The sequence below is a fragment of the Canis lupus genome, chromosome 17 (genome assembly GCF_011100685.1).
Source record: "Canis lupus familiaris isolate Mischka breed German Shepherd chromosome 17, alternate assembly UU_Cfam_GSD_1.0, whole genome shotgun sequence".
NCBI lineage: Eukaryota > Metazoa > Chordata > Mammalia > Carnivora > Canidae > Canis > Canis lupus.
This window is the reverse complement of record NC_049238.1, coordinates 60,848,060-60,867,795: the sequence shown is the minus strand read 5'-3', so window position 1 is coordinate 60,867,795 and position 19,736 is coordinate 60,848,060. Positions and strand designations below refer to the sequence as shown.

Sequence of the window (19,736 nt, the reverse complement as noted above, 5' to 3'; positions counted from 1 at the left end):
TATGGAGAGTGGGGATGAAGAGGAGCAGTTTTGCTGTGAGAAGAAATGTCCAGGGCCCTCTGAAGAAGGATGGAACAATGCTAATCCTGTATCTGGGGTCCAGTAAGGCCATGTGGGGTTGGGTCAACTGGTCACTTTCCCTCTTTGGAGGCTCCATATTGCTCCTCTTTCAGTGTGATTCTCTGAGTCCGTTTGTCCCAATCACCACATCTCTCTTTTGGCTTGAGCCCCACTCACCTGTCCTCTTCCATCAACCAACAGCCTGACTGCCAGCCACACTGGCTTCCTGGCTCCCTAGCTCCTGGCCTAGTGGCCCAAACCCATCCTGCTCTGACAGTAGGGGTGGGACGGGAGGAGATGATGGGGACAAGGGAAACCTCCTGGTGACGTCTTCCTTTCCTTTCCCAGGCCTCAAGCCCTCAAGTGCGTGCTAGGCCTCCCATTACTGGCGTCGTGATGAACATGAGGAGGAGGCGCGAGGGGAGAAATAAGAAGGTTGCGGTGAAAACAGTAGAGAGAAGGGCCAGGGGGTGGGGGGAGAATAGAGGTGGAAGGGGTAAGACTCCCAAAGCGGAAGCAGGATAGCCAAAGCCACTGGGGAGAAAGGAGGGAGAGTCGCGAGGCTCTGACAGCCCAGCCCGGCCGCGGTCCCCGGGTTTCCCGTCTGCTTCTCCTTCCAGCTTCTCTTCCTCCCTCTCTTGTGAGAGTTCTCCCCAGGGCCTCTCCATTGTAAAGCATGTGATCCCCTCTGCCCGAGTCTCGGCGACGGTCCGCGGGTCTCTCCATCTCGCGCCTGGCTTGGGTCTCAGGCTCAGCCTCCCGGCTTGGCCCTCTCGGTGGGCGGTGCTCCCGACGCCCCGCCCCCGGGAAGGACTATTGCTGGAGAGGTGTTGGGAGGGCAGCGTCCAGCCGGCATCCGAGAGCCGGATTGGCTGCGGCGACCCGGAGGCGGGTCAGAGGCGGGGCCGGCCGGGAGGCGGGCGGGGCGGCTGGGGCCGGGCCCAGAGCCCCGGGCGGTCGCATTGTTTTCCTGCGCGGAGCCGCGGCGGGAGTGGGGGCTGCGACTTGGACCCTGGGCTCGTGCGACCCGACTGCGCCCGGGAGGTCGGATCCAAGCTCCATCCCAATCGGACGCTCGTCACATCCCGCCAGAGCCCCAATCACGGATTGCGAACTCGGCGCGGTGCGGGGCCGTTGCCCGCCCGCTGCGTTCTTGGTCTCGCTGACCCGGATCTCGGAGCAAGTACCCCGGAGCAGGGATGGGGTTGCAGGGAGGCGATGAGGACCCGGGGTGCCGCAGACGGGGACAACCTTCCGAAGTGCGAGAGGGACCCGGGAGGGTGCCAGCGCGCTGTGTGCCTGCCTGGCGGAGAGGGTCAGCGGAGTTGGGGTGCACGGAGGGAGGAGGGGACCGTAGCCGAGCCCCGTCAGTGCACTGTTGGGCGCACGGTCCGGGCGCCTCTTCCCAGCGGGTTTCTCCGAGTCGTGTCCTCCGGATTGGGGAGCGCGAAAGGCGATTATTTGAGGCGCGCATTGTACAGAGGGTGGAAAACCTGATCCCTTGACTCCCCAGAGGGAAACTAAGGCTCTGAGACCCGCGGAGAACTGGACCTTCTCGATGTCCCTGCAGGGTCGGGAAGGGGAACGCGTCGTTCCGGACTTTGGTGTGACGGCTGCACCTCTGTCCTTGTGCAAGCAGGAGTCTGAGCACATCTCAGGGGGTTGGCCCCGGCGGAGAGTCGGGGAAAGCGCCCCTCACCTCCCCGAAGCAACAGTCCCCATAACCTTCTCCTTCCTTCACCCTACTCGCCCCGAGGCTTTGTTAAACCGAGGTCTCGGAAGGAGGAGAGCCTAGCAGGCGACTGCACCTTGAGCCCACGGACCCGCTCAGCACTGGCCCCAGGCCTGCCGTCGTCGGTTCCCAGCCTCTGGCCCTGTTTCACTGGCCTCGGAGACCCGCCTCCGCTCCCCAGCCCCCGTTCCCACCCCCACTCTGTCTGCGCCTGCAGGCCCCTCCAGCCCCTCCTCCCGCTAACGTGGCTCTGGGACCCGGTCCCGGCCCAGACTCTGCTACCCGCCCCTCTCGGAGCCCCAGATCCAGTGAAGGGGAGACACGTCGAGCTCTGGCCCTGGGCCCACCTTATGCCAGGGTCTAGACACCTGGATTATCCTCGTTGGGGGTTGGGTGGGAGGGAGGGCAGGTTAGGAGGCAGGCGCTGAGAGGGTGGGAGAAATGTCTTGGAGAGGGAATGTGCCTTAAGCCTGTTCCTCGAGGATTCTCCGTGTTCTGCCCACCCCCTCACCTCTCCTCTGCTCCCCCAGAGGAAGGTGGACTTGGGCGGGCAACCAGCCTGAGAGCTTCCTGCTATTGTCCCTAGCCCAGTCTCCCCTTCTCCATCCCTTCCCCAGCACCCCCTAGACTCTGGTTATGACCCTGGCCACTCCCCAGAGGTGGCTGCAAGGGCCAGGAGGAGTGAGAAGGGCTGTTTCCTCTCCCAGCAAAGGGAGGACCTGGGAGGGGGAGAAAGCCGGCCAGGCCTCCCCCATTTGCTTCAGATAGGGGGTATTCTGTAGCTGGGATTGGTCCCAGGAGAGGGAGCCTTTCCCCAGGTCCTGGGTGGGATGGGGATTGCTTAGATGCTGTTCCTCTAAAAACAGATATGGGAAGCCCTCCTAAAGATCTATCATACTTAAGTCTAGGGGACCAATGCAAAGGCCAACCAAGTGTTTTCAGAGGCTGGACTAATCCAGTGTAAATTGGGGGTGGGGTGCAGCGACATTGGGTGGGAAGGAGGCAGGACCTGCTCTCTGGGAAGGAGGAAGGGGCTGGGGGTGCTGGCTATCAGAGCATTTTGCCTAGAAATGAAGAGCATGTAAATGAGATGCAAATTAGCCTCTATTGTCCCTAGCTAGGGCGCTTTTGCTAAGAAGACTGCTGGATTCTGAGGGTTTTGATGTGGGAGTGGTCATCATGCCCCATGGACTCTCAGGGTCAATCTTTCCCCCAAGACTGGTCCTGCCATTCCAGGAGTTTCTGGCTAGGGGCCAGCCCCAAACCCTGCCCTCACATCTTCAGGCATGAAGCGGCCAGCACATTTGTAATCAACCTCGATGTCACCCCCCCCCCCTCCCCACCACCACACATACACTCCCTCTTCCAGGGTAGCATGTCCCTTACCTTCTCCTGAATTTTCAGTTACTTTTAAGGGATGTGGTAAAGAGGTGTAACTAAGCCTCTTCCCTCCTGTCCCTTCTTCCATCAGGTCAGAGGTCTCCTAGTTTCCTCAACCCCTCCCCCAGGAGTCACCACCCCAGGTAAGGAAAGGGCAGCAGCTCCTGAGGGCAGGAGATGGGAGCTGGCATGACCTGGAAACAGGAAGAGGGTCTGGCTGTTCTCCCCACTTGCCAGAGACCAAAGTTGTTTCCTGGGTGAAGATAACCAGTTGCCCAGGGCAACTTGGAGGGGGAGGATAGGAGACAGGCTGTGTCCCTTTCTCTTCCCCTGGGAGCAACAGCATCCGGAAATATGGTGGGGGGGTGGTTAGGGAGGCCTGGCCTTTCAGCACCAGGGGGTCGTTAGTTAGCTGACTGCTCGGCCCCTGGGGAGGGGGTCATCATTAGGTGTTCCTACCCCTTCCCCTCCTCCAGCTCTCTGGGGACCCCATCTGACGTCAGCTTCCCCACCAGTGACGCTGGATTGGGGGTGGGGTACACTTGGCTCCTGGCCATAAGAGTGGAGATGGAATGGGCTGGGCCTGGAAGCCCAGGGTCACCTCTTTAGGGGACATGGCAGCATGAGCAACTAAGGACTGGTGAAGGAGAGCTGTCTGTTCACAGGAAGAAGGGATTCTCCCCCTTATGGCCCAATCTCAGGAGTTCCTCAGCCCCTCACTTCAGTCTGAGGGGAGGGAGGGCAGGAGGCTGGAGTACACTCCCCACCAGGGTGCCACCCAGGGTCAGCTGGGGTGGGCTGCAGTGCTGATTGGTGGGAAAGCAGGCTGGCTCACGTCCCTTCTACCATATCCATCTTTTCCTGGACTTTGGGCTACCGTTGCCTGCCTGTCATTGAATTATTTATATTTCCATTCTGAGGCAGCCCGAAGAGGGAAGAAAGGGAAAGAGGGACATACGTGTTCAGCCATCTCTCCTCACCAGTAGAGCCAAGCCCAGTCCCAGCTCCTCACAGAGGGCAGTTCTGCTCTTTCTCGTCCAGTACATGCATGGGCTTCTTAGGAGCCGGGGAGGGCACAGGGGGCTAGAGAGGCTGGGAGGGGGCGCAGTGGTCGGGCAGACAGCTGCAGCCAGAGCTAAATTTAGCCTCTGATCTGGCTTTGATGCAGATTCATTTTTGGCTAAGGCACCCCCCCCCCCCAACTCCCCTCAGGACCCAACTTCTCCCTAGCGATGGGAAGGTCCCTTGAAGCAAGAACTTAGACTAAGACTACGACTCCTAGGCTGCCCTCCACATACTCTGTTCTTCCCCGGCCCTAGAGGGGGTGATGGCTTCCTCACAGCTGCCTTTGCCTGGGCACTGCGCCTGCATGGCTCCCAGGGTGCCGCAGGGGTCTGTGAGGGAGGGGAAGGCAGACGTGGTGCCCTCTTCCTCCTCCCAGTGCCAAGGAGTCACTATTTATAATTTTAAGGCTTTAGTGTCTAATTATAACTGAGAAGGGGTTAGCAAGAGGGGGGCCAGGAGGTGTCACCTACTGAATGTCCCAGGCCCAGTCAGGAGAGGCTGAGTGAGAAGGCTGGAAGGGGAGAGGGTGTGTCCTGTCCTTACCTGGGGTCATGCCTACAAGCCTCGCACCAGCCAGTTTGGGCCAGTTGGAGAAAGGCCCTGAGTGACAGTGACAGCTGGCTTGGACCAGGCGGTGCCGGAGAAAGGATTGTCTCCCCCAGCCCATAGGGTCTTCTAGAGCTAGGTCAGGGGAGCAGCCTTCCACTGCCAAGGGTGAAGGGATTGGGCCCCTTCTACACTTTCCTCTGTCTCCTTTCAGGGCTGGCATATGGGTGAAGGGGCACCCCCTGGGGCCTGAGCTGCCCCGCACAGGATGCCCTGGGCCCCCTGCTTCATGCCCTGGTTGCTCCTGCTGCTGGTGCTCTTACTTCCTCACACCCAGACTGCCTTTCCCCAGGACCCCCTCCCTCTGCTGACCTCTGACCTGCAAGGTGAGTGCCTGGCTGCCCATTGTGTGAGCTCAGACTCCAGGCTCCTTCGGGGGAGGAGGTGAGGTGCTGGGAGGGGGGGCACCTGGCAGAGGGGAGCCTTTGCTGACAGGTAGAGCCTCTTCACCACTGGGCCTCCACTCTGAGGCAGCACCTCAGTGCAGTCACCCGGTGGTTAAGAACACAGGCCCAGTCAGACCACATATATGCTGGTTTGAGTGCTGCCAAGCTGCTCGGTGGCTGCATAACCTCCACTGAGTCCTTTTACCTTTCTTTGCCTCAGTTTCCTCATCTGCAAAATGGAGACAACAAATAGTACTCTGCTTCAGTAGAGTTATTTAGGGGACAGAGTGAGGTCACACACGAAAGTGCCGAGAACACTGTCTGGCACACAGTATGTGTTTGCTGTGTGTTTGCTATTATTATTGGTTACACAGTGAAGGCTTGGGGCTGCTTCGGTGGCTCCCAACACTTCCTCCCTCCCTCCCCGCCATTTGCACCACAGCTAAGCCCAGATCCCACTGTGAGGGAAACTGTAAACCCACTTTCTTCTGAGAAAAAAACTTTATCTACTTGCAGATTCCTGTTATTTATGTAGGATTTAGAGTCATTCTAACGTGCGCCAGATGCCTTGTGAGCACCATACAAATAGCACCTACCCCTGAACTCTGAGCTCCCTGTGAGTGCCGACGATTATGGTTTCCATAGTCAGGGGGGCAGATGCTGGAGCTGGTCAGAGGAGGGCATAAAGAGAGGGCTGGGAGAACCGCAGTCAGTGCTCCAGACGGGACAGCGTTCACTGTGGGAACTGAAGGGGAGCCCTTGCCCTGCAGCCCTTCCAGGAAGGGACCATGTTCAGCTCTGGAGTCAGACAGTCTGGGTCTGAATCCTGGTGCCTGCCACTCCCAAGCTAAAGGAACCATGCAAATTCCTTAGTGGCTTGAAGCCACCGCTCCTCATCTGTAAAATGGGGCCAATATTACTACTTTCCTCCTCCAGTTGTATTCAATGAGGCAGTGCCTCTAAAGTGCTCACATAGTGGTTGGTGGCAGTGAAGGCCTCCGAGTCAGCAAGCGTTATTTTATGAATAGTTGTATCATCATCTTACTGATACTTCATGCCCCCTCTCACTCCTTCACGATGACCATGGCTGGGTTTCATCTGGTCGGAAAGGATATTGAGGGAGTGTGTGGTGTGTGGCTGGCCCTCAGCACCCAGCTTTTTGTGTTCCAGGCACTTCCCCATCATCCTGGTTCCGGGGCCTGGAGGATGATGCCGTGGTTGCAGAACTCGGGCTGGACTTTCAGAGATTCCTGACCTTGAACCGGACCCTGCTAGTGGCCGCCCGGTAAATTGATCATAGCACAGCTGTGGGGCCAACATGCATGTTCCTGGGCAGACATGGGACCTGCATGGCCACTGCGGCATCCTGCAGGGGACACATGCAAGTATACAAGCCATAGTACAGTTGGACCTCAGCTTGGACCTGAGCACAAATGTCCAGGCATGGAGTGAGGGGGAGGAGAGAAGGCAGGAGGCCTGCAGGGTTCATCTCTGAGCTGTTGAACCTGAGTGGGATGGGCACTGAGGAGCTCAGGTGCAGTGCCTGGGCCTGGCCCTGATCCTTCCTCACCTGTCCCTTCAGGGATCACGTTTTCTCCTTCGATCTTCAAGCCCAGGAAGAAGGGGAGGGGCTGGTGCCCAACAAGGTGAGGGGCGTGTAGGGGGGAGGTGCAGGCTCGGAGATAAGGCTGGGAAGGGGGGTCTGGTGGGGGTCAGATGGGTGGGAGGAAGAATCCCAAAGGGGCCACAACATGAGGGGGCATTCTGGTTGCCTCACGACGTTCCTCTTCTGCTTCTCCTTTCAGTACCTGACATGGCGGAGTCAGGACATGGAGAATTGCGCCGTGCGGGGGAAGCTGACCGTAAGCAGCAGGAGGAGAGCTCCCCAGCCCAGGCTCTGGCTGTGGGGTCCTCACCGTGCCCACTCCCACCCGCTCCAATCTTAGGCCACTGGGGCAATGTGCATGAGAGGGAGTGGGCAATCGTCACATAAGAGTTAGGCTCCGCCAGGCCTCTGGGCCTGCCCAAAGCGGCAGGGCAGTGACTAGTGCAATTGGGACTTGACCCCACGTTGCTCTGACTGGCTCGAGGGAGGTAGCCTCGTTTCCAGGGACTCAGGGCGCTGACCTAGGGTTCTGCATCGTCCAGGATGAGTGCTACAACTACATCCGTGTTCTGGTTCCTTGGGACTCACGGACGCTTCTTGCCTGTGGCACCAACTCGTTCAGCCCTGTGTGCCGCAGCTATGGGGTAGGCAGGGGCGGGCAGTGGCGGGTTGGGGCGGTGGTGGGAAGAGAAGCCCGCATGGGGGGCATGACCCAGAGTGCTGAGGGCAGGGATATGGAGGGGGTGAGGGGAAGAGGCAAGGGGATATGAAGGAGTAGGTTGCGGGGCCAGATTCCAAGACCCCAAGGGTTCCAAGGACCTGCTCCCTCTGCCTCCAGATAACGTCTCTGCAGCAGGAGGGTGAAGAGCTGAGTGGACAGGCTCGATGCCCCTTTGATGCCACCCAGTCCAATGTGGCCGTCTTTGCAGGTGTGCACCCAGGCTATGCATGTGAGAAGCGGGCCCACAGCTGGAGGGGGCTCCCGCCCTAGCCTTTCTCCCCATCTGGTCTTTGCCCATTGAGGGCTGAGGTAGGGGGCAGGGCCAGGCTGAGTGAGGTAGGGGTAAAGGAGGCCCAAGAAGAGCCAGACCCTTGGGCCCTCCCCTGACCCCACCCTACCCACCCCTCCAGAGGGCAGCCTTTACTCGGCCACAGCCTCGGATTTCCAGGCCAGTGATGCTGTGGTTTACAGAAGCCTTGGGCCTCAGCCCGCACTCCGTTCTGCCAAGTACGACTCCAAGTGGCTCAGAGGTCAGGGCGGGCCTGGGGGAGGGAGGCTGCTCTTGGGGAGGAGGTGCAGGGGGAGGCCTGTAGCAGAAAGCCAGCAGGCAGGGGGGTGGTACCGTGTGTGTGTGTGTGTGTGTGTGTGTGTGTGTGTGTGTGTGTGTAAGCAGTCAAGAGGCTGTATTGGGCGTGGGGCCAGGAGTTTCTGAGCATACCATTCCCAGTCTCTCCCCTCTTAGAGCCATACTTTGTCCATGCCTTGGAGCACGGAGACCATGTCTACTTTTTCTTCCGAGAGGTCTCTGTCGAAGATGCCCGGCTGGGAAGGGTAAGGAGGTGGGCACCACAGGTGGGTAGCTAGAGGGTTCTGCTGGATCCTGAGCAGACAGAGTCAGAGGAGAGCTCCTGGCCCTAATCACCAAGCAATCCCCTGGACTCTGAGCCCAACTTGAGGAGCCTCCAACTCTTTACCCCCACATCCTGCTGTGTCCCTTGTCCCTGACCCAGTCTCCTCTACCACACACCATGCCCTTCTTTCGCAGTACCCCTAACATTTGTCTCTTGGGGCTCCAGCACTCCAGATTCCCACCCCCAGCCCCACCCCAGCCTGGGCCCTCACTGTTCTCAGTCTCTGCTCTCCTCCCCCAGGTGCAGTTCTCCCGAGTGGCCCGTGTGTGTAAGCGGGACATGGGTGGCTCGCCTCGGGCCTTGGACCGCCACTGGACATCCTTCCTGAAGCTGAGGCTCAACTGCTCTGTCCCTGGGGACTCTACCTTCTATTTTGATGTCTTACAGGCCTTAACTGGGCCTGTGGACTTTTATGGCCACCCTGCTCTCTTTGGGGTCTTCACTACCCAGACCAATAGGTTAGTACCAGACTAATGGATGTGGGCCACTCTGTCCCTTATGCCACCAGCTTCCCAGCTTCCCTCTCAAAGGCTACCGATGCCCCTACAGTGAGGGGAGACTCTGATCAAAGCCATCAAAGCCGGTTTGCTGTTCTGCTCTCTTTCCTCCCAGCCTGGCCCCCAGGGGCTGCCTCACCCTCTCAGGCCCCACCCCCTAATGTGGTGCAGAAGGGTAGCTGCTGCGTCTCACCTGGGAGGAGCTGTGCTATTCCTTCCAACACCTAGCCTGCATCTTTTTCTGGCTCCTTCAGCATCCCTGGCTCTGCAGTCTGTGCCTTCTACCTGGATGATATTGAGCGTGGATTTGAGGGCAAGTTCAAGGAGCAAAGGAGTCTGGATGGGGCCTGGACACCTGTGTCTGAGGACAGGGTTCCCTCCCCCAGGTACCTAGGATGGGGGCGGTTTAGGGAGGGGCAGCAGCAAGCAGTGTTCCCATACAAGACTATAGAGAGGGTCTATGGGATTATGGGGAGCGGGCTCAGTGGGTTGGCGTGGGACTGGAGAGCTGCAAAGAAAGGGGAAGTAGCTGTATGAATGTCTGTGTGAAGGGGAGAGCAGAGGTTACCAATCATGTTTGAGAGCAGTCAGCGGGGGCACAGAGCCTAACGGAGGCCCTGGCTCTCTGTCCTAATGCTGCCCCTTCTCACCACCTACCAGGCCAGGATCCTGTGCAGGAGTAGGTGTGGCTGCCTTGTTCCCCTCTTCTCGAGACCTCCCTGATGACGTTCTAACCTTCATCAAGGCTCACCCACTGCTGGACCCCGCTGTGCCACCTGCTACCCATCAGCCTCTGCTCACCCTCACCAGCAGGTATGCTGCTAAAAAAACAACTACTGCCCAACCCCGATGCCCCAGCCACTCTCCTTCTTTGACCTCACAAGATAAATTGTATTGGTGGGAGGAAGAAGCCAGGAAAGTGGAGGGAAAGAAGGGGGAAGGATCCAGGAGCGGCCTCCATCCATGGGGCTGTCCTTGAAATGCTCAAGCTCCCCCAGTCAGGTCGCCCTGACAGAGGCCTATCCCTCCAGGGCCCTACTGACCCAGCTAGCCGTGGACGGTAGGGCCGGCCCCTACAGTAACACCACCGTCCTGTTCCTGGGCTCCAATGATGGGACAGTGCTGAAGGTGCTGCCCCCAGGGGGGCCCACTGGGGGACGCGAGCCAGTCCTGTTGGAAGAGATCAATGCATACAGCCCATCCAGGTGAGGCCTTGGTCTGGCAGAACAGGAAGGGGGAGTGAGGAGTCAGGGGGATGTGGGGATGGGGTGGGAACTCCCAGCATTGGCTTCTGCATGGCAGAAACCGTAGGGTAGAGTGGTTTGGCAAGAAGCTAGATAGTGTGGTGGGGCAGCCCTAGGAGTTATGTTCCGTGCTGGTGCGCCTGCCAGCCTTCTGTTCTTTAACTGGCCCAGGGAGAAAATAGCCTTACCTGCTCCATCTCTGATTCCTTCTGACCTCACCCCAGGTGCAATGGGAAGCGGGCAGCCCAAACGGCCCGGCGAGTCATAGGGTTGGAGCTGGACACCGAAGGTCACAGGCTCTTTGTGGCTTTTTCTGGCTGCATTATCTACCTCCCTCTCAGTCGCTGTGCCCAGCATGGGGCCTGTCGGAGGTGAGGGGGCTTGAGGGCAGACCTTCCCTTGGGGGAGGTTCCTTGGGGTGGGGGTGGCCAGGAAATGCCAGGGCAGTTGGAGGGAGCATCCTGCAAGCCGACAGTACCTGGGGACTAGAAGCGGAATGGGCTAGGTAGGGTGGGAATGGGCTCAGGACCTCATGGAGGCCAGGGGGAGAGGAGGGGAGTGGGCAGGGGTGTGATGTGAATGGAGAGCCTCAGGTGACTCCGTTTCCCCAGGAGCTGTCTGGCTTCTCAGGACCCCTACTGTGGATGGCATAGCTCCAGAGGCTGTGTGGATATCAGGGGACCTGGTGGGTGAGTGAGGGGCCCCCAGATCTGCCGAGGAGAAAGTTCTGTCCGCATCATTAGGAGAGGAGGCTGAGGGCCAGGGTGGGGGCTGGGGGCAAGATGTGTAACTGCACTAAGCCACCTCCGTTTCCCTCCTAGGAATTATATGGATCCAGCTGGGACCCAGGAATCCCTGGAACACAGTGACTGTGAAGGTAAACAGAAAGGGCAGAGGCCGCCGTGGCCACAGTTGCACATGGCTCTGATGGCTGGCAGCTTCCATCCGAGGCATGGGATTCTGTGCCCTGTGGCACAGTTGCCCACTTCGGTTCTCCGTGAAGCTCCCCCTGCCCCCATCTTCACCCTCAGTCTCGCTTCTTCATAGATGGAGCTACGGGGAGTCACTCTGGCACAGGGGATTCTGCTTATGGTGAGTCTGCCTATCCCCGCATCATCTTCCCTTGCTCGGCCCACACTCACCCAGCCTGTGCTCCAGCGCAGCGGACCAGCACCCCACACACCGAGTCTCAGAACAGGGTTAGCATCCTCCAGATACCCAGCATAGAGCTTGGTGCTGGGCACACATTAGGGTGCTTAATAAATAGTGTTTTTTAAAAAAAATACATGAAAGAATGTCCTGCATGGTGAGCCTTCCCCATGCCCAGAGGAGAGTAAAGGCTGAAGTTCCAGAACTTTTGGTTTCAAAGCAGGGGTGGGGAGGACCCACCGATCAGGTGTCAGAGGTGGAAAACAGAAGCCTCAATGGCTCTGACCTGGTCTCTGTCACCAGTGCTTCTGGGTCCTGGCCCTTCCCCTGAGACCCCCAGCCCCCCAAGTGATGCCCACCCCCGGCCCCAGTCTTCCACTCTTGGAGCTCACACTCAGGGTAAGGGGGCTCGCTGGGAGGGACAGGAGTGATGTGTGGGGCTGCTGATTCTTGAAGAATTCTAAGCCCCTCACTGACAGCGTTTGGTGCTCACTAATGCGCGTTTGGAGCCTCCCCTCCCCAGAGCTGGGCATCTCAGACTTACCTCCTTCTGCATGGGCAGAGTTTGGCACTCGCTCTTGGCATGGCTACAGGGGCCTGCGCTGGGACCAGGACTCCCCAGGCCCGAGCTCTAGCCCGTGTGAGGTCTAGTGTGATGGCCTGTGTGCATTGAGGGGGTCAGGGGAGGTCATGCTGAGGACGGTCGGCCAGTCAGCCCGTGTTGGAGTGAAGCTGAGCGGCAGCAGGAGCGAGGTGAAACTCGAACTCGCCCTCCCAGGCCCACCTACCTGGGCTGAGCCTCCCTCCTCCCTCTCGGTCAGCAGGCGTGCGCCGGGACCTCCCCCCAGCCTCAGCCTCCCTCTCCGTCCCCATCCCACTCCTCCTGGCCTGTGCTGCTGCAGCCTTCGCCCTGGGCGCCTCGGTCTCTGGCCTCCTGGTCTCCTGCGCTTGCCGCCGAGCCCACAGACATCGGAGCAAGGACGTGGAGACTCCGGGGCTCCCGCGCCCCCTCTCCCTTCGCAGCTTGGCGCGGCTGCACGGTGCGGGCGCAGAGCCGCCGCCGTCCAAGGACGGGGACGGGGCGCAGACACCGCAGCTCTACACCACCTTCCTGCCTCCCCCTGACGGCGTGGCCCCGCCGGAGCTGGCCTGCCTGCCCACGCCCGAGTCCACGCCGGAGCTGCCGGTCAAGCGCCTGCGCCACGCCGGGAGCCCCTGGGAGTGGAACCAGAACGGGAACAATGCCAAAGAGGCCCCGGGCCGCGCGCGGGGCGGGAACGCGGGGGGCGGCCCCGCGCCGCGCGTGCTGGTGAGGCCGCCGCCGCCCGGCTGTCCCGGCCAGGCCGTGGAAGTCACCACGCTGGAGGAACTGCTGCGCTATCTGCACGGGCCGCAGCCGCCCAGGAAGGCGGCCGAGCCCCCGGCCACGGCGGCCTTGGCCTCGCGGCCGCTCCCGTCCGCCCCCGCCCCGGTCCTGTTTGCGGGCTCCAGCCTCCTCCCGCGGGAGTGCGGGCCGCCGCTGAGGCTGGACGTGCCCCCCGAAGGCCAGTGCGCCGCCCCCTCCGCCCGGCCCGCGCTGTCCGCCCCGGCGCCGCGCCTGGGGGTCGGGAGCGGCCGGAGGATGCCCTTCCCCACGCACCGCTCCCCGCCGGCCCTGCTCACCCGGGTCCCCTCGGGGGGGCCCTCCAGGTACTGCGGGGGCCCCGGGCGACATCTCCTGTATCTGGGCCGGCCGGAGGGCTACCGGGGCCGCGCGCTGAAGAGGGTGGACGTGGAGAAGCCCCCGCCGCCCCCGAAGCCTGCCCCGGCCGCGGCCGCCCCCCCGCAGGCCGTGCCCAGCGGCAGCCGTCTCCACCTCTGAGCGGGGCCGGCGCGTGAGGCCCGAGCCCCCAGGGGACGGGGGCGTGCCCCTCCGTGTCCCACACTCCAGCCGGCCCGCCTCGGGGTTATTTATTGACTGTCTTTCCCCCTGTCCTCGAGAGAGGAGTGGGAGGTGAGAAGCCCGCCCCTCCAGCGAGCCAGCCTTTCGGGGGGAACTGGCGCCCTCCCACTCCCCTCTCCCTCAGCCGAGCTGCCTTAACTCGCCTCCCTGGGCTCCCTGCGCAGACCGGGCCGCGGGCGGGCCGCAGGGCGGACGGACAGGCGAGCGGGGCCGGGGCCGGGGCCGGGGCCGGGGCCGGGGCCGCGCGCTGCGTCGAGTCCTCGGGCCTCCCGAGACATGCCTCCTCCTACTGTGTAGGAGCCTCGGCCTCCGCTGCAGCTGTGCCCCGAGCCGTGCCTACTGTCCCGGAGTGGAGGGGGCCGGCCCCCAGGACTGCGGACGGCCGCGGTCCTCCCGGGGTTCCTCAGGAAAGGTTTCCTGAAGGAGGCAAACAAAGAAATGGTGTGTGGAGATGAGCCGGGGCCCCGGAGACCCACGGCACCACCGCAGCGGTGGGGAGGGCGCTGGAGCACGTTCTGCACCGAGGACGTTTTCGTAGCCTGTTCCATGGGGGTGGGGGGAGGGCGTTCTTTGAGAAATAAAATTAAGCTGCAGCGCGAGTGACTTAAGTTTCACAACGGGAAATCTTGTCCTAAAGAATCTGGAGAGTGGGGGTCGCATGGTAGGGGGGCTGCAGAGGACTCGGCCCCACCCGAGGTAGGGGCTCCCGCGGCAGCGCCAGAGGGCGCAGTTAGCTCCCCTCGCAGAACCCCGAGGCGGGGCGGCGCGTGTTTCCTCGCGCGCATGCGCGACCTCTCCCCTCGGTCGGGCTGCGCTCCAGCGCGGCGCCGGGAGGCTCGGCCCGGGGGGTCCGTCCGTCGTTCCTCCGGCCGCGGCTGGCCGAAGCCGAAGAAACCTGTTATCCCAAGGACCAATGGGGGGGGGGGCACAACTAGCCGCCTCGTCCACTACCTCGGGCTTAAGGACACTTAAAGCCTCGCGCAGGCAGTGGCCGGCTTTTGCGGGTTTGTAAGTCCGGGTTTCCTCCGGTGCGGGGCCGGAGAGTGTCCGCTCAGCTGGAACCCGCGGCCGCCGTCCCGCTGGCGCCGCCTGCAGGCCGGCCCGAGCCCTGCAGCGAAGGAAGCCTTGGCGGCCCCTTCCCGGATCGCCGCCGAACTGCCTCGGCCTGGAAACGGCCGGTCGAGAACAATTTGGTGAGGAACCGAGATTTGTTTCTAGCTCTGCCCTTTAGTACCTGTAATCCTGACCACTCAGAACTTGGCCCTAAGCCTCAGTTTCCTCATCTGAAAAACAGGGTGGTTTGAGAGGCTCAAGTAATTAAAATGTATGTAGAAATGCTCTTAAAGGAGAAAGCATGGTACCTTGTGAGATGTCGATTCCTCCAAACCTTAGACGTCCTACCTCTGCGATCTTCTACTAAGCAATCTTTTGTATTCTTACAATCTGCATTTGCAGATTTTACCAAGATTTTTTTCAAATCGCCCTCTAAACTTTCCTCACACCTTGTTCTGCCAGATTTGTTCCCCAGTCTCCCTCTGCCTGGAGCTTGTTTCCCCAGATGGGAGAGGTCGTTTAGGTCTCAGTTTTCCGCTCTTTGGATGTCTTACTTATACCAAGATGCTTTATTTTTTTTATTTTTATTTTTTTTTACCCAAGATGCTTTAAAAACCATTGCTAGGGATCCCTGGGTGGCGCAGCGGTTTAGCGCCTGCCTTTGGCCCAGGGCGCGATCCTGGAGACCTGGGATCGAATCCCACGTTGGGCTCCTGGTGCATGGAGCCTGCTTCTCCCTCTGCCTGTGTCTCTGCCTCTCTCTCTCTCTGTGACTATCATAAATAAATAAAAATTTAAAAAAATACTTTAAAAACCATTGCTAGTTTCCTAGATGATGAAGGAGAGCAAGAAAGGAGTGGAGCGACTTTCCAATCACTTGACTTCATTATCCTCTTCAAACTGAGGTGTGAAAGCCAGGACAAAGAAAAATGTTAGGGCTGCAACCTTTCTCAGCCTTCTGAGGGACAAGTCTCACAAATACTTCAGTTCTTGAGGTGGTCACAACAAAGGGGTAAATGATCTTTAGGTTTATTTATTTAAGATTTTATTTATTCATGAGACACAGGCAGAGGGAGAAGCAGGCTCCCTGCAGGGAGCCCAATGCGGGACCTGCTCCCAGGACCCCGGGGGATCATGACCTGAGTCAAAAGCAGACAATCAACCACTGAGCCGCCCAGGTCTCCCTGATCTTTAGGTTTAAATACAGACTCAGAAGAAAAGTTAATCCTGTGACTCTATGCAGGCAACAACAATTTACAGGTTTAAAAGTCCCGGCTTCATTTTAATCAGGAAAGGTGTTCATTTACAAAGTATGGGGACTTCTCTAGCCAAAAGGACCTAAGCTGGACTCTCAGAATCTTGGCAGGTCCAGTGAAAGTTATGTTGCAGTGTGAGCAACAGTTCTTGGACTCTGCCACTTAATAGTTTTGTGTGTGACCTTGACAAATTCCATTAACCTCTCTCAAATTCTATTTTTTTTTTTAATTTATGATAGTCACAGAGAGAGAGAGAGAGAGAGGCAGAGACACAGGCAGAGGGAGAAGCAGGCTCCATGCACGGGGAGCCCGACGTGGGATTTGATCCCAGGTCTCCAGGATCGCGCCCTGGGCCAAAGGCAAGCGCTAAACTGCTGCGCCACCCAGGGATCCTCTCAAATTCTTTTGTAAAGCCTGGATATGTGCCAATAGGAGGTTATAAAGCAACATGTATATATACACAGGTTTAAATTAAGTGCTTTGTGGGAAAAGGTTATTTGCCCAAAATAAGTAGACTACTACAAAGTATGAAATTTATTAATATTCATGAAATACCTCATCCTGACAGAGAGTAGTGAATAACAAACTAAGGAAATGAACTCAAAGAAATTACTATCACTGACAACAGAGAGATAAACATGACCCCTTAATTTCAGGATACTTAAATACTTAAGGATACCGTTGATACTCTTTTTTTCTAAATTAGGATATTAGTTCAAACTTTGTCTCAGAAAAACCAGCATGTGCCAACAAGAGGATAAAGTCATCACCCTGAGGGATTTCTAAGCTGATTTTTCAGAGGCATCCTGGGAGGTTATGGAGAAACCAGGGCCCCAGTAGGCAGAGTCCATCAGCTTATATAAGACTTTGGGGATCTGAAACACAGAAGGTTCCACAGTCACAAAGCTTGAAAAGCTGTTTAGCATCCTGGGTTCTTTGGGAGCTAAGTCACAGGGGCCTGAGCTATTATTGTCTCTCAGATTTATGTCTCCTTGATGCCTCTAACCCACACTTGGGAACCACACAGGTATGAGTCACTTTCTGCTACTTAACCCAGCAGTTAACCTTCAGATATGTTGACTCGTAAGAATTTAAGGTTACATATATGAGAGTAAGTTTGAAGTACATGGATAAAACAGGCTATGAATCCAAAAGATTGCCTACCTTTATCACATGTATTAGGGTCCCAATAGGAAATAGACAACATGGTCAAAATAATGAAGGGGTGATTTTAAAAAGCGTAGGCAAAGGATAGGTCAGTAACTGGAGGATAGTAAGAGCCTTAGGGCCGGAAAAGACAAAGGGAGATAGTGGTTATTTAGAACTGGAAGGAGAGGCTGTGTTGAGAGGAGGTGACTTTCAATCAAAGGATACAGGTAGGGGACGCCTGGGTGGCTCATTGGTTAAGTGTCTCCCTCCACTCAGAGCATGATCCTGAAGTCCCTGGATCAAGTCCCACATCAGCTCCATGCATGGAGCCTACTTCTCCCTCTGCTTATGTATCTGCCTCTCTCTGTCCCTAATGAATAAATAAATAAAATCTTTTTTAAAAATTAAAGAAGAATATAGGTAGGCCCTGGGGACTCCAAAAAATGGTACCTGGGAAATCCATATAGTGATTTGTTTTTTTCTCTCCCTCCAGTGTCTGCCAGAGCTCCCTATTGGCTGAATCTAAGTGGAAGCCAAAGTGCAGGGAGCCCATTGATGAAATTCATGCAGGTTAGCTCCCAGGAGAGAGAAAAAGACATAGAGGGAGGAGAGAATAATCTGGAAGGAAAGACAGAAGCTATCCAGCATACCTAGAGCTGAAGACTGCATCCATTCTCTGCAAGAGAGTTTATCTTGACTCTCCTTGCTTAAGTATTGCTGGCCTGCAACTTTGTAGAGATGTCTCCTGTATTAGTTTTGGAGCAAAACTGAGCAGTTTATAAAAAAAAAAAGCTGCTTGGGATCCCTGGGTGGCGCAGCGGTTTGGCGCCTGCCTTTGGCCCAGGGCGCGATCCTGGAGACCCGGGATCGAATCCCACGTCGGGCTCCCGGTGCATGGAGCCTGCTTCTCCCTCTGCCTGTGTCTCTGCCTCTCTCTCTCTCTCTCTGTGACTATCATAAAATAAAAAAAAAAAAAAAAAAAAAAAAAAAATTTAAAAAAAAAAAAAAAAAAAAAAAAAAAAAAAAAAAAAGCTGCTTGAAGTTACGTCACCCCAGTTTCTTAACTATCTGCCCAAAATCAAGTAAGGTCATATTCTGATTAAAGGACAAACTACAGTAGAAAAAACACCAATAACTATGTAGAAACTGTAGTTTTAGAAAGAACATTTTTTTTAAACCTGAGGGACTTCACAACCTTTTTTTTTTTAAATTTATAGTCTGAAGATAATACATACTTTGCAAGATAGGTATGTTTGTGTATATGTGAAATGCCTAGCTCAGTGCCAGACATGTAACAACACTTTAATGCATATAGGGCACCTGGCTGGCTCAATCAGTAGAGCCTGTGACTTGATCTCAGGTCATGAGTTCAAGTCCCAGATTGGGTGAAGAGCTTACCTTTTTTTAAAATTTTATTTATTCATGAGAGAGGAACAGAGAGAGAGAGAGAGAGGCAGAGACACAGGCAGAGGGAGAAGCAGGCTCCATGCAGGGAACCCGATGTGGGACTCGATCCCGGGTCTCCGGGATGGGTGGAAGGTGGCACTAAACTGCTGAGCCACCCGGCCTACCCGGGTGAAGAGCTTACTTTAAAAAACAAAACAAAACAAAACAAAAAAACTCTTAACACATAGAACCTACTATGATTATTTATAATATTGGCCTCTTAAACATCACTTTCCTTTATAGTAAGAACTTTCTTAAACTTTAGGACTGGTTATGGAAGTAAGAGTGCAGCCCCACACCTTGCTCAGGGGTCCTTTAGAGTCTTTTTTCTTGAGAGCTTGTTTGGAGGTTCTAGCAGGGGAGCGCAGCTACTCGTATACCCTTGACCGAAGAACGGTCCTCCTCTATCGGGGATGGTCGTCCTCTTCGACCGAGCGCGCAGCTTCGGGAGGGACGCACATGGAGCGGTGAGGGAGGAAGGGGACACCCGCCTAGCCAGCCAGATCAGCCGAATCAACCCTGGCGATCAATGGGGTGACAGATGTCGCAGCCAGATCGCCCTCACATCCTAGAGTCTTTTTTCTTAAAAAATTTTAAACACGTATTTAAATTGCTTACTGGACATTACTATTAATTTCCCAGTTACCTACTTTCATTTTCTTAAAGATGTCCCTTATAGCCTTAAGAAACTTACTCTGTTATCTATCAGATACCTTACACAATCTCTACACAGGTGTGTGGTTATCACTAAATTGCTCCCACTTCAACCTTCTCTTGCATTTTCTACCTACAGATCTCGGAGTAAAGGGCTCATTTTCACAGAGGCAATCTTAGGAAAGTTGCCCTAATTCATGTTTCTTTCCCATCCTTTAATAATATTAGCTTTCGGGCAGTCTGGGTGGCTCAGTGGTTTAGCGCCACCTTCAGCCCAGGGCCTGATCCTGGAGACCCAGCATCGAGTCCTGCACCGGGCTTCCTGTCTGGAGCCTGCTTCTCCCTCTGCCTGTGTCTCTGCCTCTCTCTCTCTCTCTGTGTCTCTCATGAATAAATAAAATCTTAAAAAAAAAAAAAAAAGAATATTATCTTTCAGGGGGGCCTGGATGGCTCAGTCAGTTAAGCACTGCCTTTGGCTCAGCTCATGATTCTGGGGCCTTGGATGACCCTCATTGAGGCCCACATTGGGCTCCCTGCTCAGGAGGGAGCCTGCTTCTCCCTCTCCCTTTGCTGCTCCCTGCTTGTGCTCTCTCTCCATCAAATAAATATTTTTTTTTTAAAAAGATTACCCTTCAGAGAACTCTTGGTTCCTATCTCCCAACTTTCCCACATTCCTGATTGTCTCACTAGGATCTTAATACAGTAAGATTTTTAGTTATTCCTCAAGCCTCCTCAAGTCCTTGCTCTTCTTTTCTTTGCCTGCTCTCTTTCTCTCAGCAGACTATGCAAAGACTGTATACACATTCATGAGGTACTCTGGCAGATGTACCTTATAATTAATATGTACACTGGGCTTTTTGACTATATGTATTTACCAAA

The 19,736-nt window shown here is 56.5% G+C and overlaps 1 protein-coding gene across 5 annotated transcripts; it reads left to right on the top strand.

The window, feature by feature from the left end:
* Positions 1-1,059: 1,059 nt before the first annotated feature.
* On the top strand, positions 1,060-14,659 carry SEMA6C (semaphorin 6C). Of its 5 annotated transcripts, XM_038562194.1 has the most exons (20): positions 1,060-1,239; positions 3,264-3,315; positions 4,998-5,169; positions 6,400-6,514; positions 6,812-6,875; positions 7,035-7,091; positions 7,378-7,479; positions 7,674-7,764; positions 7,967-8,086; positions 8,299-8,387; positions 8,708-8,925; positions 9,219-9,350; positions 9,625-9,777; positions 9,996-10,169; positions 10,433-10,579; positions 10,820-10,897; positions 11,030-11,085; positions 11,256-11,300; positions 11,661-11,756; positions 12,182-14,659. In XM_038562194.1, the coding sequence occupies exons 3-20, from the start codon at positions 5,052-5,054 to the stop codon at positions 13,216-13,218; spliced, it is 2,892 nt and encodes a 963-aa protein (XP_038418122.1). In that variant the 5' UTR covers positions 1,060-1,239; positions 3,264-3,315; positions 4,998-5,051; the 3' UTR covers positions 13,219-14,659. The 5 variants fall into 5 exon arrangements, with proteins under 5 accessions (XP_038418122.1, XP_038418120.1, XP_038418118.1 ...); XM_038562192.1 differs by lacking the exon at positions 11,661-11,756 and having other exon boundaries at positions 12,260-14,659; XM_038562190.1 differs by lacking the exon at positions 11,661-11,756.
* Positions 14,660-19,736: the final 5,077 nt, after the last annotated feature.

Bases quoted from the DNA above. Each gene is read 5' to 3' on its own strand.
- SEMA6C (XM_038562194.1), top strand. From the start codon at position 5,052: ATGCCCTGGGCCCCCTGCTTCATGCCCTGGTTGCTCCTGCTGCTGGTG. The intron at 7,765-7,966 runs GTGTGCACCCAG...CCACCCCTCCAG, and splicing joins CAATGTGGCCGTCTTTGCAG to AGGGCAGCCTTTACTCGGCC. The intron at 10,898-11,029 runs GTGAGTGAGGGG...TTTCCCTCCTAG, and splicing joins GATATCAGGGGACCTGGTGG to GAATTATATGGATCCAGCTG.